The sequence below is a fragment of the Oryx dammah genome, unplaced genomic scaffold (genome assembly GCF_014754425.2).
Source record: "Oryx dammah isolate SB20612 unplaced genomic scaffold, SCBI_Odam_1.1 HiC_scaffold_13, whole genome shotgun sequence".
Taxonomy (NCBI): Eukaryota; Metazoa; Chordata; class Mammalia; order Artiodactyla; family Bovidae; genus Oryx; species Oryx dammah.
In genome coordinates, this window is record NW_024070197.1 from 59,650,481 (window position 1) to 59,663,076 (window position 12,596).

Sequence of the window (12,596 nt, forward strand, 5' to 3'; positions counted from 1 at the left end):
AGTAATAGTCTCCATCATCACCGCCATCATCTCACTCACCTGGGTAGCATCTCCTTATCCGTCAGCCCAGCTCAGCCACCACCTCCTCAGGGAGGGCTTCTCTGAGTCCCTCCTCCCTCTGTGTGTTCATTCCCATCACGTGACTGTACTTGAGTCTGCCATTTACTCGGGTGCCCAACTGGTGTACACAGTTAAGCAACTGTTTTTTAGGATTGAAGTGAAAATAGTATTTTTCTAGTACTTAGTATATTTTCAAATGGCTACCAAGTTAGCAGGACATACACACTTGTTAAATCGTTTACATATAGTAACATAACAAACCAAATTATTAGGTATTTTCCTTTGGCCTAGATATACTGTGAAAAAAATGACTGACTATGAACCAAGAAAATTCATGAACTTCTGGTGTAGGGAAAATGATGATATTCAGAACTAGAGAAATAGTAATGCTTATTATTACTGTTATAATGTCCTAGTTATAATAATACCATAATTACCAGCTAACAGTAACACTGTTACTATTTCCTAGGCATTATTCTAAGCATTTAGGTGTGCTTTAAGTGAGAAGGTCACATGTACTAACTCTTTTAATCCCATCAACAGCCCTAAAGTAAAAAATTTCTCTCTCCCACATTAGAGAGGAGGAAACTAAGACCTGTAGAGGATGAGTAACTTGCTAAAGGTCACTGAATGGATGGATGCCTTAGCTCGGATTCAAATCAAGACATCCTGACTCCCCACCCAGACTTAACCACCTGCTTACCAAGGCCACAGGGATGCAAAGAAAAGAGCTGAGATGCCTGGATGGCAGAATGCACAGGTTTTAGGGACTGGAGACAGTGTTTGGGGATGTCCGTCCAGCCCACTTTCTTCAGGAATGCTCCCACCCAGACCCACCTGACTCAGGGGACTTTGGGAGACACGTGCAACTGTTGCCCCAACTCTGAGCCTTGCCCTTGAACATGTCCACAGGTTCCTGGAAACCTGCCAGGTGACTTGAAGGAGGCCAAGCGGAGTCTCCTCTAAAGAATTAGGGGCTGAAGCACTTTTCTTTGTCTGTATCAATAAACTCAAGAAGATGGTTATCATCATAAGAATGACAGGATGCAAAAGTCAAGATTCACCTCCTCTTGCTTTTGAGGTAGAGGTTTCTCCCCCTGACGATTTTTTAATTGGGGGATAATTGCTTTACAATGTTGGGTTATTTCTGCTGTACACGAAGTGAATCAGCTCTATGGACATATATATGCCCCCACCGTTGGAATTTCCCCCCACCACTGCCCCATCACACCCCTCTAGGTCATCACAGAGCACCAAACTGAACGCCATAAGCTGTACAGCGGCGTCCCGCTAGCTTCACACATCAGCTCAGCTCTGTTCAGTCGCTCAGTTGTGTCCGACTCTGCAACCCCATGGACTGTAGCACACCAGGCCTCCCTGTCCATCACCAGCTCAAACCCATGTCCAGGGCATACTCAAACCCATGTCCATTGAGTTGGTGATGCCATCCAACCATCTCATCCTCTGTTGTCCCCTTGTCCTCCTGCCTTCAATCTTTCCCAGCTTCAGGGTCCTTTCCAATGAGTCAGTTCTTCACATGAGGTGGCCCAAGTTTTGGAGCTTCAGTTTTACACATGGTAGTGTATATATGTGAATCCTCCCTGTCCCACCCTCCCAATTCATCCCACCCTCCCCGTCCACCACCCATGTCCATTCTCTAAGTCCGTGTCTCTAATCCTGGCCTGGAAATAGATTCATCTGTACCATTTTTCTAGATTCCACATATAGGCATTAATATACAGTATCTGTTTTTCTGACATGCTTCACTTTGTATGACAGACTCTAGTTCCATCCCTATCGCTCCTTGATGGTTGATCTGTTCAATGGTTCTGCAGAGTTTGTGAGATCAGTGCTCTGCCAATAGTTTCTTTCATTTGAGTCAAACTTCCTAAATGTCTGGCTGTTGTAACAGGATATTTAACTAGAAGCCTGAACGTAAATGTCATGAAATAAACCACTAAAAAGGGGGTGGGCAATACCTCCATCACTGTGGTGTTGGTGGTAGTTTAGTCGCTCAGTCATGTCCGGGTCTTTTTGACCCTGTGGACTGTAGCCTGCCAGGCTCCTCTGTCCGTGGGATTATCCCGGCAGGAATACTGGAGTGGGTCACCATTTCCTCCTCCAGGGTATCTTCTTGACCCAGGGACTGAACCTGTGTGTCTTCTGCCTTGCAGGCAGATTCTTTCCTGACTGAGCCAGTTGGGTAGCCATGCATGTCGCTGAGAGTGAGGACTTAGGTTGGGTCATCTCCTCTTAGAAACTAGGCAGGTCTGTGGTGTTTGCATAAGCAAACAGTTCGGAAAGTTCTGCACTACCAGAGGTCAACCATTTACCCAGCAATTACGCTGCTGTCAGATTGTAAATACATATTTGCAGATTCCTCTACCATTGTTCGGAAACCATGTAGGCCTGTTCCTGCAGGGCTGGTTATAGAATGTTAACGGGTTAACTTACCCGACATCTGCTTTCGAGGCTGGAGCCAGATTTGCACCCTTTCAACATTTACAGGCATAAAGCTGCAGATTGAATGTTTTCCTCTGCCAGCTCTCAGAAAATCAGAATTCAGCAGCAATGGACAGTGGCATGGCTGACTAAATGGATTCAGCATGTTGGCACCTTATTTTCAGCTACAACACAGGACCCCCTCAGTCCCCGATCTGGTCCAGGATGGCTAACACCATAATTTACGGAAAGAAATCTCTGCTAACTCTAAAGTTTGACATATGATGATGCCCCTGTAAGAAGTAATGGATTTCAAGGCATGCGATTCAGAATACATGTCTCTCTGACTTCTGATTTGAGGGTTGTCCTTGAAATGAGTGCTTTTCTGCTATCATATTAAGGCAGGTAATCTGCCCTGATTGTCGGCCTCTCATATTCTTTCAGCTATTTTGGATCATGACTGTCAAACCCCACCAACACCCAGAGTCATCGCGTGCATGTCCCAGGAACCGATGTTAAATGTCAGATCATTCTGAGTTCTAATTACTGGCAACACCTGAAGTTTGGGTGAATATCCATCCAACCATTTTCAAGTGTTATGGTGTATTATTCAGGCTATAGCTCTGCTGTAACAAAATGACCCCAATTACAGTCGCAGAAATGACAGAGTTTTCTTTTTCTCCCATGTAACAGTCCCAAAGGAATAGCCCAGGATGGCGGGTTGCTTTGCTCCAGTCTTTCAGAGATCCAAGCTCTTACATCTTTTAGCTCTGACTTTCCTGCAGGAATTGTCTTATCTGTAAAGTCAAGGCTGGGTTGCAGATAAATCATGGAAAAGGCAATCGAGGGAGTTTGGTTTATCTCTTAAATTGAAATTGGAGATGCCCAGCAAGAACGATTTCACATCCCATTGGCCTAAATTCAATTTCAGACCTACATTTAACTGCACTGGAACTTAGTCAATGCTGGTTCTGCCTGGGGAGCTATGGGCTCAGCTTCAACTCTATAGCCAAGGAGAAGGAGGGTGTGTTCTGATGGCTGGTCAAGAGTTTCTGTCACATGTAACAGAGAGAGTGAGGTTGCCTCGTACAAATAAGATCAATGCCACATGGTCATACATTCAACAAATATTTTTAAAATATTGATTTTATTTATTTGGCTGTGCTGGGTCTTAGTTGCAGCATATAGGATCTAGTTCTCTGCCCAGGGACTGAACTCGGGCCCCCTGCTTTGGAAGCTCAGAGTCTTAGCCACTGGACCACTTTTCTTACACATGTGAGAAAAGTATTGTTACACATATTGGGGGTGAAACTATGCAACAGTATAAACACATTTTTCTACTTTTGAAAGACTTGCTTTTTCAGACAGTAGAGGACAACTAGGGAAAAGGCAAGGTTTTTTACCTTCAAGTTGCAGTAAAAATATTCACACCTGCCAAATTCCAACAGCTGGTCGAATCATTGTTCCCTGGCTAAGCCCACAAGAACACTGCTCAGAGAGTCATTTGGGTGTTGGTCTCATAAATCATAACTTGCTCAGAGCATGTTTCTGAGGCTTCAGGAAGGACTCTTCAGAGGGTGGAATCAAATCGCTGAGATTAAAGTCAACCTCAAAGGAGGGTTTTTCCCCCAAAATCACTAAGGCGATAAACAGGGCACATTTCGCAGTCAGTCCCCGGATGCAGTATGTCACACCACGTTCAGGGTCCGTGTACTCAAAGCAGTGAACAATAACACGACGACCGCGGCGTGTCAGATGACTCTGATGGTAAACACGGGGACGCAGGAAGTAGTCCAGAGGCACCAGGAACACGTTCTTAACTTCATCCGGGTTAGGTCTGGCCTCAAAGTCGGAGTCTATAAATCCTACAACCGGAGTTATCCACATATCCTTCTGAAAGCAGAACATGGAAGACACTGAGATGTGAGAGATACCGTTTCAAAAAAAAAAAAAAAATGTATGTCTAAACACATGCTGCTGCTGCATAAACTAAGCTCACAGGCCAAAGCAGTCCGTTACATAAAACTTCCTCTATAACTAAACTTTGTCCTTTAAATGGCGGTGTGGGCTTCCCTGGCTTAGTGGTAAAGAATCCGCCTGCCAACGCAGATTGGAGACAGGAGACGTGGGTTCCATCCCTGGGTTGAGAAGGTCCCCTGGAGAAGGAAATGGCAACCTACTCCAGTATTCCTGCCTGGAGAATCTCATGGACAGAGGAGCCTAGGAGGCTAGCTGGCGGGGAGATTTCTATTTATAACCACCACTGTTCTGAAATGAATGCAGGGTGCTGTTACGTGAAAGATTTTACCGGGAGTCTTGCAGGGGAGGCCTGGGGTTTAGTGTAGGGGCTGATGGGGGCGGCATGACCTTGAACGAGAAAGGGAGACGAATTGGGGAATTCCTGAAAGAAAGAGAGTGGGGAAATCCAGGGAGACGCTGTGGGGCTGGGCTCCTGCAGGAGGACCAATATGCCTGTGGGAGGTCTTGAGGGAGGGCGGTTAATGCATGTTGAAGAGCAGTGATGACTCAGACGGTTAACCGAATTAACGACGCAAGTCAACATTGGACCGGGAGCGGAGGAGGGGAGCGCAGGCTCCAGACGTCCCTAAGGTGGGACCCTCACTGTGCTCGGCCTGCCTGACAGCCTTTTCTGTCACAGGGTCCCCCCAAGCAGCCACTGAGATGAACGCTCAGATGCCAGGGGTTTCTTAAGGAAGAGCTCGAGGACAAAGGGATGAGGGTGGGAGCGGGAAGCCAGGCAGGGATGCTGCGGGCAGCTCCGGGGTATAAAGTTGCCTCGGTCTGTCCCAGGAGATGATGAGGGGGCTGGGCTTTCATGCCCGACCTCTGCCTGGCCAGGAGTAAATCAAGACAGTGCTGACTCAAGGAGGTGGGGTGCGGCTCCAGGAGCCTGAGGGCATGAGTCCTGGGAGAGAACCAGTGTGTGTGTGTGTGTGTGTGTGTGTCAGAAACACAGCTTAAGAGGACTGTTCCCACATATATACAGAATCGAGAAAAGTGGCACCGATGAACGTACGTGCAAAGGGAATGGAGCCGCAGACACTGAGAGCAGACTCGTGGACACAGAGGGGCAAGCAGAGGGCGGGCGACGGCAGAAAGCCCCATCGCCGGGTGCACACTCCCATGTGTCAGAGAGACAGCTGACGAGGAGCTGCGTGTAACACGCGGAGGCCAGCCTGGCGCTCCAGAGGGACGTGATCCATGTATAATTACCACTTATCTGCATTGTTGTATGGCAGAAACCCACACTACACTGTAAAGCAAATTTCCTCTAATTAAGAAATAAATTAAAAAAAAGAAAGCATCTGGACAGAGCCTGGAGTGTCGCTCACCTTGCGTCCCTGGCTGCTCTCTCCATTCAAACCCCACAGGCTGTGGGGCCCCTCGTCTAGAATCCATCAGCCTCCCCCAGGTTCTTCATAACAACCCACTCCTGAAGAAGCTTTACCAATGGAAACTGGATCAGAAAAAAAACTTGCCCATGGCCACACCCGGCTCCCACTTAGCAGAAGCCAGGATTCTACCCCAGGCCTGCTGCCCACATGCTAGAGTTGAGCGCTGAAGTTCTATCAAAATGCTGGTCACCAAATCTCCGAGCTGGCACACCAGCAAGCTGCTCGGAGACCACGGGGCAGCGTCCCCAGCTGTGGCTCAGGCCCTCCGGAGGTCTCAGGGCCACGCCTGTTAGGCAGGTGCCTGGGCAGGAACTTTGCATGGCCAGTGCCAGCCCTTGAACTGGCATGTCAGAGTCTAAGGAAATTAGTGTGAGAAAGAAAAAGAATCAAAGCCTCAAAGGGTGATCACGGTTTAAGACTGAATATTCTAGATGGGGAGTCAGACACGCTCAACAGGATTCAAGCTTAGCAAAGTAAGAGAGGCTGTGGAAACTTGTGGCTGAAACAGCAACTCTGCACATCCCATGTCTAAAAACACAGGTGTCTGAACTGGCAGGAAAACAGGTGGTATGTGGCAGACATCCCAGGACCCATAAATGCCTGGATTTTGCTTATTTGCTGAGTTGAAATCCCACAGAGACTGGTTTCTGCTCTGGACATAGGATGAGCCAGGCTTAGGGCTCCTGGAAGAAGCTGCAGACTATTAGACACAGCCTTGGAAGTCAGGACACACCACTGAAATGTTACAGGAATCAGGCCTTCAGGAAGCCAAGAAAAGGATGGATACTGGGAGTTATGGGCCACGCGTAGAGAAAAAGGAGAACAGTCCCTTGAGGCCTTTGCAGAGAGTAGCTCATACATGTATGATACAATGACATGTATGAAGGTCGGTTGGGGGCTGGAAGGCCTGGGAGGGTTAACACCAGGGATAGGGGAAAACCAGTGACACCCCAAAACATCTCCAGGCATTGCCCTGTGTGTGTTCCCCAAGAGAGGAAATTACCCCCAGTCAAGAATTAGAATTCTGACTGAATTAGATTAGGCTTCTAGGCATTAAATAAATTGCATTTTCAAACCATATTTAAAAGATTTGCAACGTCCAAAAAACAAAATGACCCTCACTGGCACTTCTAAATACTGTACATCTTTCTTGAAAGCCTTTCTTCATGCTAATTTCTCGGTGGTGTGATTGGCATTATAGCAGGAGCAGGTCATTTGAACACACACACACCTGTGAGGACTGTTGTATACGATCCCCTTACGGGTGAACTCAGCAGCTCTGGGGACCTTGGAAATGGACTTACTCTCATTTAGGGAACTTATAACCATTACATGTTTTGTCAAGAGAGTTCTAAAATAAATCTCTAAAATGTCCCAGGAGATTTGCAGCTATCCCCTGAAAAGGGCTTCCATTAGAAAACACAGAGGAAGTAACTGACACATGTCTTGTCTTAATCCCATGTTACTTTTCTGTCTCATTTCTTTCTCACTGAGGGCACATTTATGGAATGGTCTTTAGCTTCTTCCAAGCTATATCTCCTGGGAGTGGTGACCTCTCTATTCTTAAAATGGACCCAATTAAGACAGATGTCAGCATCATTGATCATCACGAAGGGTAATCTGGCTTTCTAATTTTTAGGCATCAGTGGAATTCCTCCTTTGACATAAAAATTCATATGAAAGCCCAATACTATTAAAAAAAAAATTAAACCTATTCTGATAGGTGATGAGTGAATTTCACCTCTGGGGTATTATTCTTCCCCCAAGCCCGTAACCTTAGCTCAACCAGGAGAACAGTATCAGATAAACCCAAATTGAGGAGCGTGCAAGAACACACCTGACCTGTGCTCCTCACTAGTGTCAAAGCCACGAGTGCAAGGGCAGTCTAAGAGACTGGCCCAGACCAGAGAATGAGGAGGCACAGCAAGCAAGAGCAACATGGTGTCCTGAGTGAGAGCCCGGGCAGAAAGGGGGACATCAGTAGAAAAACTAGTAAAAGGCAAGTAAAGCGTGAAGTTCAGTGATGGTAGAGTGCTGACACTGATTTCTTAGTTGTCACCAATGTACCACAGTGATGTCCAATGTCAGTAACTGGGGGACCTGAGCATGGCTACATGAGAACTCTCTGTGAAATCAGTAACCATTCTAAAATTACAAGTATATATGAAAAATTTTAGACCAGTCAAATAATTCTGTTATGCAACTTTAAATTTACCCTATTTACTCCTTCTGCCCTCCTCCAGGGGATCTTTCTGACGTGGGTTTGACCCCTGAGTTGGGAAAATCCCCTGGAGGAGGGCATGGCAACCCACTCCAGTATTCTGTCCCATGGACAGAGGAGCCTGGCAGGCTACAGTCCACGGGGTCCTTCTACAGTCAGTTAGCATAACAGAGAGAGTGTTGTGATCAGCTCATACGAAATAAGGTCCAGCTCTATCATTCCCAGGACCCCTTTTGTTTTACGTTTGTTTGTTTCGTATATACTATCAAATCCTGCTTCAAACAGAAATGCAGTTATAAGTAGTGACTGTTTCTAAACAGCTTCCCTAGATCTCAGGATATTGCTCAATCTTTGTGATATGGAGAAGCCTGGTTCCATGGTATGTGCAAAAATTAGTACCTTCAGTGGCCTCGGAGGGGCTAAAATTTGGTATGTGGCATGCTCAAGTGTGTGTTATTTTTCTCAAGAGAATTTTCAAAAATAAACCCAAACTGGAGAAAACTGAATGTGAACCGAATGTCAACAGAAGAACACTGAGGCATCTACAGGGTCCCACAGCACCCAGTCTGAAAACCGCTGATGGCGTTCAGCCCTTTCATTTCTGGATGGGGAAGGAGGGGCCCAGACAGGACGTGGGGCTTGCCCAAGGCCTCTTAGCCCAGCGGGGGCAAAGTCCACACATGAGCCAGTCTCTCGACTCTGTACCGCATGCTTGAGGGTCGTGGGGTCATGGGATCCTGAAGATATGTCTATCTACTGCGAGCTCACTCGAGTCTAAGCCAGCCAGCTCCACCCCCCGCCTTACATCAAACGGCAGTGGCATCAGGCAGCAGACCACCTCCACTTGATGAGGACGCAGCCCCACTTCCTCCTGGGCTTCCCGGAGAGCCGTGGCCACATCGTCCGCGTCCGTAGGTTCGCACTTACCTCCAGGAAAGCAGACCTCTCCGGGTGACCTTCTCAGCTGGATATGGAAGGGACAGAGCCGCCGTGTGGGATTTCAAGTTTGGAACCACTCACTCATTCAACAAGTATGTGCTGAATTTCTGTCTTGTGCCAGAGACCATTCCCATACTTGTGGCAACCAGTAGGGAATAAGACCAAAAGAAAAGTTTGTCTTTTTTCTAAACTTGAGTCCTTTAAAAAAACTGAACTAGGAGAAACTACCCTCACTTCTGATTTTTCTCTCCTTGCCCTCCAAAGATAGTATACACACACACACACAGATTTACAATGGTGGAGAAAAAAGGCCGAACAAAAGGATAATGAAAAGCACAGTGTTTTGCATGGATAACCTTTATCAAGTGCTTACTGGTTTGGGCACAATGCTTCAGATGGATTTCTTGTCAATGAGTCTGAACAGTTCTATAAGCAACTATTTTTTAAAGTATTTTTTAAAATTGAGATGAAATGTTATTCCTTAAAAAACTTAAAAAATATATTTTTAAAATTGAAGTACAGTTGATTTACAATGTTGTGTTTGTTTCTGGTTTACAGCAAAGTGATCTGGATACACATACACACACTATACCTGGGGTGAGATTAATCTAAAACAGTGGTTCTTGGTGGGGCAGTTTTATGTCCCCCATCCCTGCCAAGAGAGTAGGCGATATCTGGAGACATATGTGGTTGTCACAAAGTGTGTGTGTTGTCTGTGTGTGTGTGTTACTGGCTTCTAGTGGATAGGGGCCAAGGATATTGTTAAACATCCCATAATGTATGGGGTAACTCTCAAAACAAAGAATTATCCAGCCCAAATGGCAATGGCTGGATAAGAAACCCTGGCATAAAAGTATTTTAAATTACTTGCTAGCTCAATTGCTTATTTTACTTTCCAAAACTTCTCCGTAAAAAGCCACATGATTCTGTGGCTTCATGTACCCCTTGAACATCACAACTTTAAAAGTCCAGCTGAGAATCTGGAACCTCAAACTATGTGCCAGTGATCACATTTCAAATATCCTGAGACCTTAAGATCAGGGACCTTTTCATCACTTACCTTCTCTGACCGGAGGGTGAACAACAGGTAAAGTTTCCCATCTTTAGCCAACAATGGTAGAAGGATCGAAAATTTGTTAGATGAACAGTGAGAATATTTGGTCCCAGAGTCATGCTTTTTTAAGTGGGCCTTGGCGTCATCTATCAAGCTGTTTCTAAAATGGAAACAAACCACACAGTTTAGTAACCAGAGTTATGATAAAAAGCACCTAAACTGTATGATGTTTCTGCTGTGTTAGCATTTATACTCTCAGTGTACTTTTTAATAATAGGACAGCAATAATAATTCCCAAATCATGTGACCTTTGGTAAGACAAAATGAGGCAAAAATTACTAAGAACCCAGTTTAGTACCTGAGTTCACTTTAAAATCTAAATTAATTTTGAATGATGGTAAAATATTCTTTCAATTGTGCAATAGTTCAGTGCTGAAACCCACAGTAATACTCAGGAAGACAGATTTGCAGAGCAAGTTCATTGTTACAAAGGTTACACCATCGTAAGGTTAAGGGCTTTCTCTTAACCTGGCCCTTAAGTCACATTATCAGACCCTTGTCTTCAAATACCTTGTAACACTGAGTCCCAAACTTGTGCAGCAACAGAGTCACCCAGAGGGCATGTTACAACATAGACTGCTGGGTCCACTTGTGACTTAGTAAAATCCAAGTATTTAGGCTTTAACCACACATTGTTCTCTGAGTCCATAACTATGGGCTAAGGCAGTTTTGTGTAAGGGGCAAAAGCAGGTGTTTAAGGGAGCCAGACTGGTTTCAAAGTGTTAGGACTGACCTCTCTAAGCGCCCCCTTCCTGATGTGTGACATGTTGAGGATGTTTGTAAGGATTAAATGATACAGTTCTGTGGCTGCCATTTAAATGTCTCAGTCCTTAGATGCACAGTTGCTTGCCAGAGATGTCTGCTATTTCTTGCCTCTTTCTAGGAGGTAGGATGCTCAATAACGTAGTTAGGAAACTGCAGTGGGTGTTGAAAATGCCCAAATGGCCTGAAAAGAGTCACAGGAATGCTGGCACTGGAGGCACACAGGCAGGTGTCCAGAAAAGGAAACTAGAATTTCCCACCAGGAATGTGAGGGACTGCTTGAAAGTGTGGTGCCCAGAACTGACCAGAGGTACCAGCAGAGGCAGCAGTCTGCAAAACCGTCCACATAAGGAGCTGGTGCTTGGAGTACTCGCCAGGTAAACACTAGGGTCGGTATATTCTGTACTACAGTCTGGACATGGGCTCATCTCACCTTCTTTCCACGCTTTTCTCATTAAGGTGAAAACACGATCACGTTCCAGGCTGAGAGTTTGTGTAACTGAGGCTGGGAGTAGCCCGGGGACCTTGAACCGGGCGCTGCCTGGTGCGGGCTCGCTGCCCCGACGGCTGAGGCTCGTCGAGCGGAAGAGGGGAAGCCCTCGGGGGCCGTGCGCCCACCAAGTGTGCAAACTCGGCTCTGTCTTTGGCGGGGGAAGGCGCGAAGGCCCGGGGACCCTGCGAGCTGCCAAAGGAGGTGAGCGTCCGGAGCGCGGGGCTCCGGAAGGCGGGCAGGCGGGACCCGCAACAAGTAGCCAGAAGGCCCCGGCCACTCACGGCCCGCCACCTGTCCGGCCGCGCAGTGATCAAGGCAGGGCCAGGTCCGGCTCGGGGTGCCAGGGGTCGGGGAGGTCTTACCTGACTGGTTCCTGGGGAGGGCCGGGTCGCGACATCGCCCCGGGAAAGTTCGCTTCTTGCCAGCAAAGCCTCCCAAGGAACTCTGCCGGACGAGCATGCGCAGAGCAGCTCCGGGCCTGGCGCGGGGAGAGAGGCGGGGCCCGGAGCTGGGGCGGGGCCTGGCTTAGGACGCAGGGCGGGACCGAGAGCGGCAGGCTGGAGATCGGGGCGGGGCGGGGCTAGTGGGGCGGGGCGAGCGTGGGGGCAGGGCTAGTGGGGCTTAAGGCCCCGCCTTCCTGGTCGCGCAGAGCTTCTTCCTGCTTTCCCTCGAAGGCAAGAGCTAAAGGAAGAATTCTGAAATTGACAATTGTTGAAAAGGGGGAAAGGGGGAGAATGCAGTGCTGTTGACTTGAGAGAATTCTAACATTCTTACTCACCGTTGCTAGGAGGTCAAGTTGGTTCAATTTTTCTGAACAGCAGTCCACACGTGTTTACCCAGCACCTACTTTGTGCTGGATGCAGGCCCGACGGTGAGTGAACAGACAACGCCGAGCTTACAGTCAAATAGAGAGGGAGACAGAACTCAATTACCTAGATGAAGCCCTTAGTCTCTGGGGAGCATGTGAGGGAGAAGCAAATCAGAGAAAGCTTCCCAGAAAGACTAGTATCCGAGCTGACCCGGAAAGCTGCTGTTCTTGAAGTGTCGTCCTGGGAGAAGCCGCGACCGTCCACATCAGCAGGGTCCGTGTGCTGTTAAAAATGGATAGACTCTCGGGTCCCACCCAGGAGATGCGGGATCGGAAACTGG

General features: G+C 47.3%; 1 protein-coding gene across 2 annotated transcripts; it reads right to left on the reverse strand.

Annotated features, from left to right (window-relative positions):
- Positions 1-3,937: 3,937 nt before the first annotated feature.
- NUDT7 (nudix hydrolase 7) lies at positions 3,938-11,944 on the reverse strand. Of its 2 annotated transcripts, XM_040253485.1 has the most exons (4): positions 11,810-11,944; positions 10,139-10,292; positions 8,945-9,103; positions 3,938-4,395 (listed from the first exon to the last, which is right to left on the reverse strand). In XM_040253485.1, the coding sequence occupies exons 1-4, from the start codon at positions 11,842-11,844 to the stop codon at positions 4,027-4,029; spliced, it is 717 nt and encodes a 238-aa protein (XP_040109419.1). In that variant the 5' UTR covers positions 11,845-11,944; the 3' UTR covers positions 3,938-4,026. The 2 variants fall into 2 exon arrangements, with proteins under 2 accessions (XP_040109419.1, XP_040109420.1); XM_040253486.1 differs by lacking the exon at positions 8,945-9,103 and having other exon boundaries at positions 11,810-11,916.
- Positions 11,945-12,596: the final 652 nt, after the last annotated feature.

What these genes read in the sequence shown, in the direction of transcription:
- NUDT7 (XM_040253485.1), bottom strand. Translation starts at nt 11,844, where the DNA reads ATGTCGCGACCCGGCCCTCCCCAGGAACCAGTCAG. An exon ending in TCACCCTCCGGTCAGAGAAG is followed by an intron (nt 9,104 to 10,138) that starts GTAAGTGATGAA and finishes TTCCATATCCAG; the next exon opens with CTGAGAAGGTCACCCGGAGA. An exon ending in TGATGCCACTGCCGTTTGAT is followed by an intron (nt 4,396 to 8,944) that starts GTAAGGCGGGGG and finishes TTCTGCTTTCAG; the next exon opens with AAGGATATGTGGATAACTCC.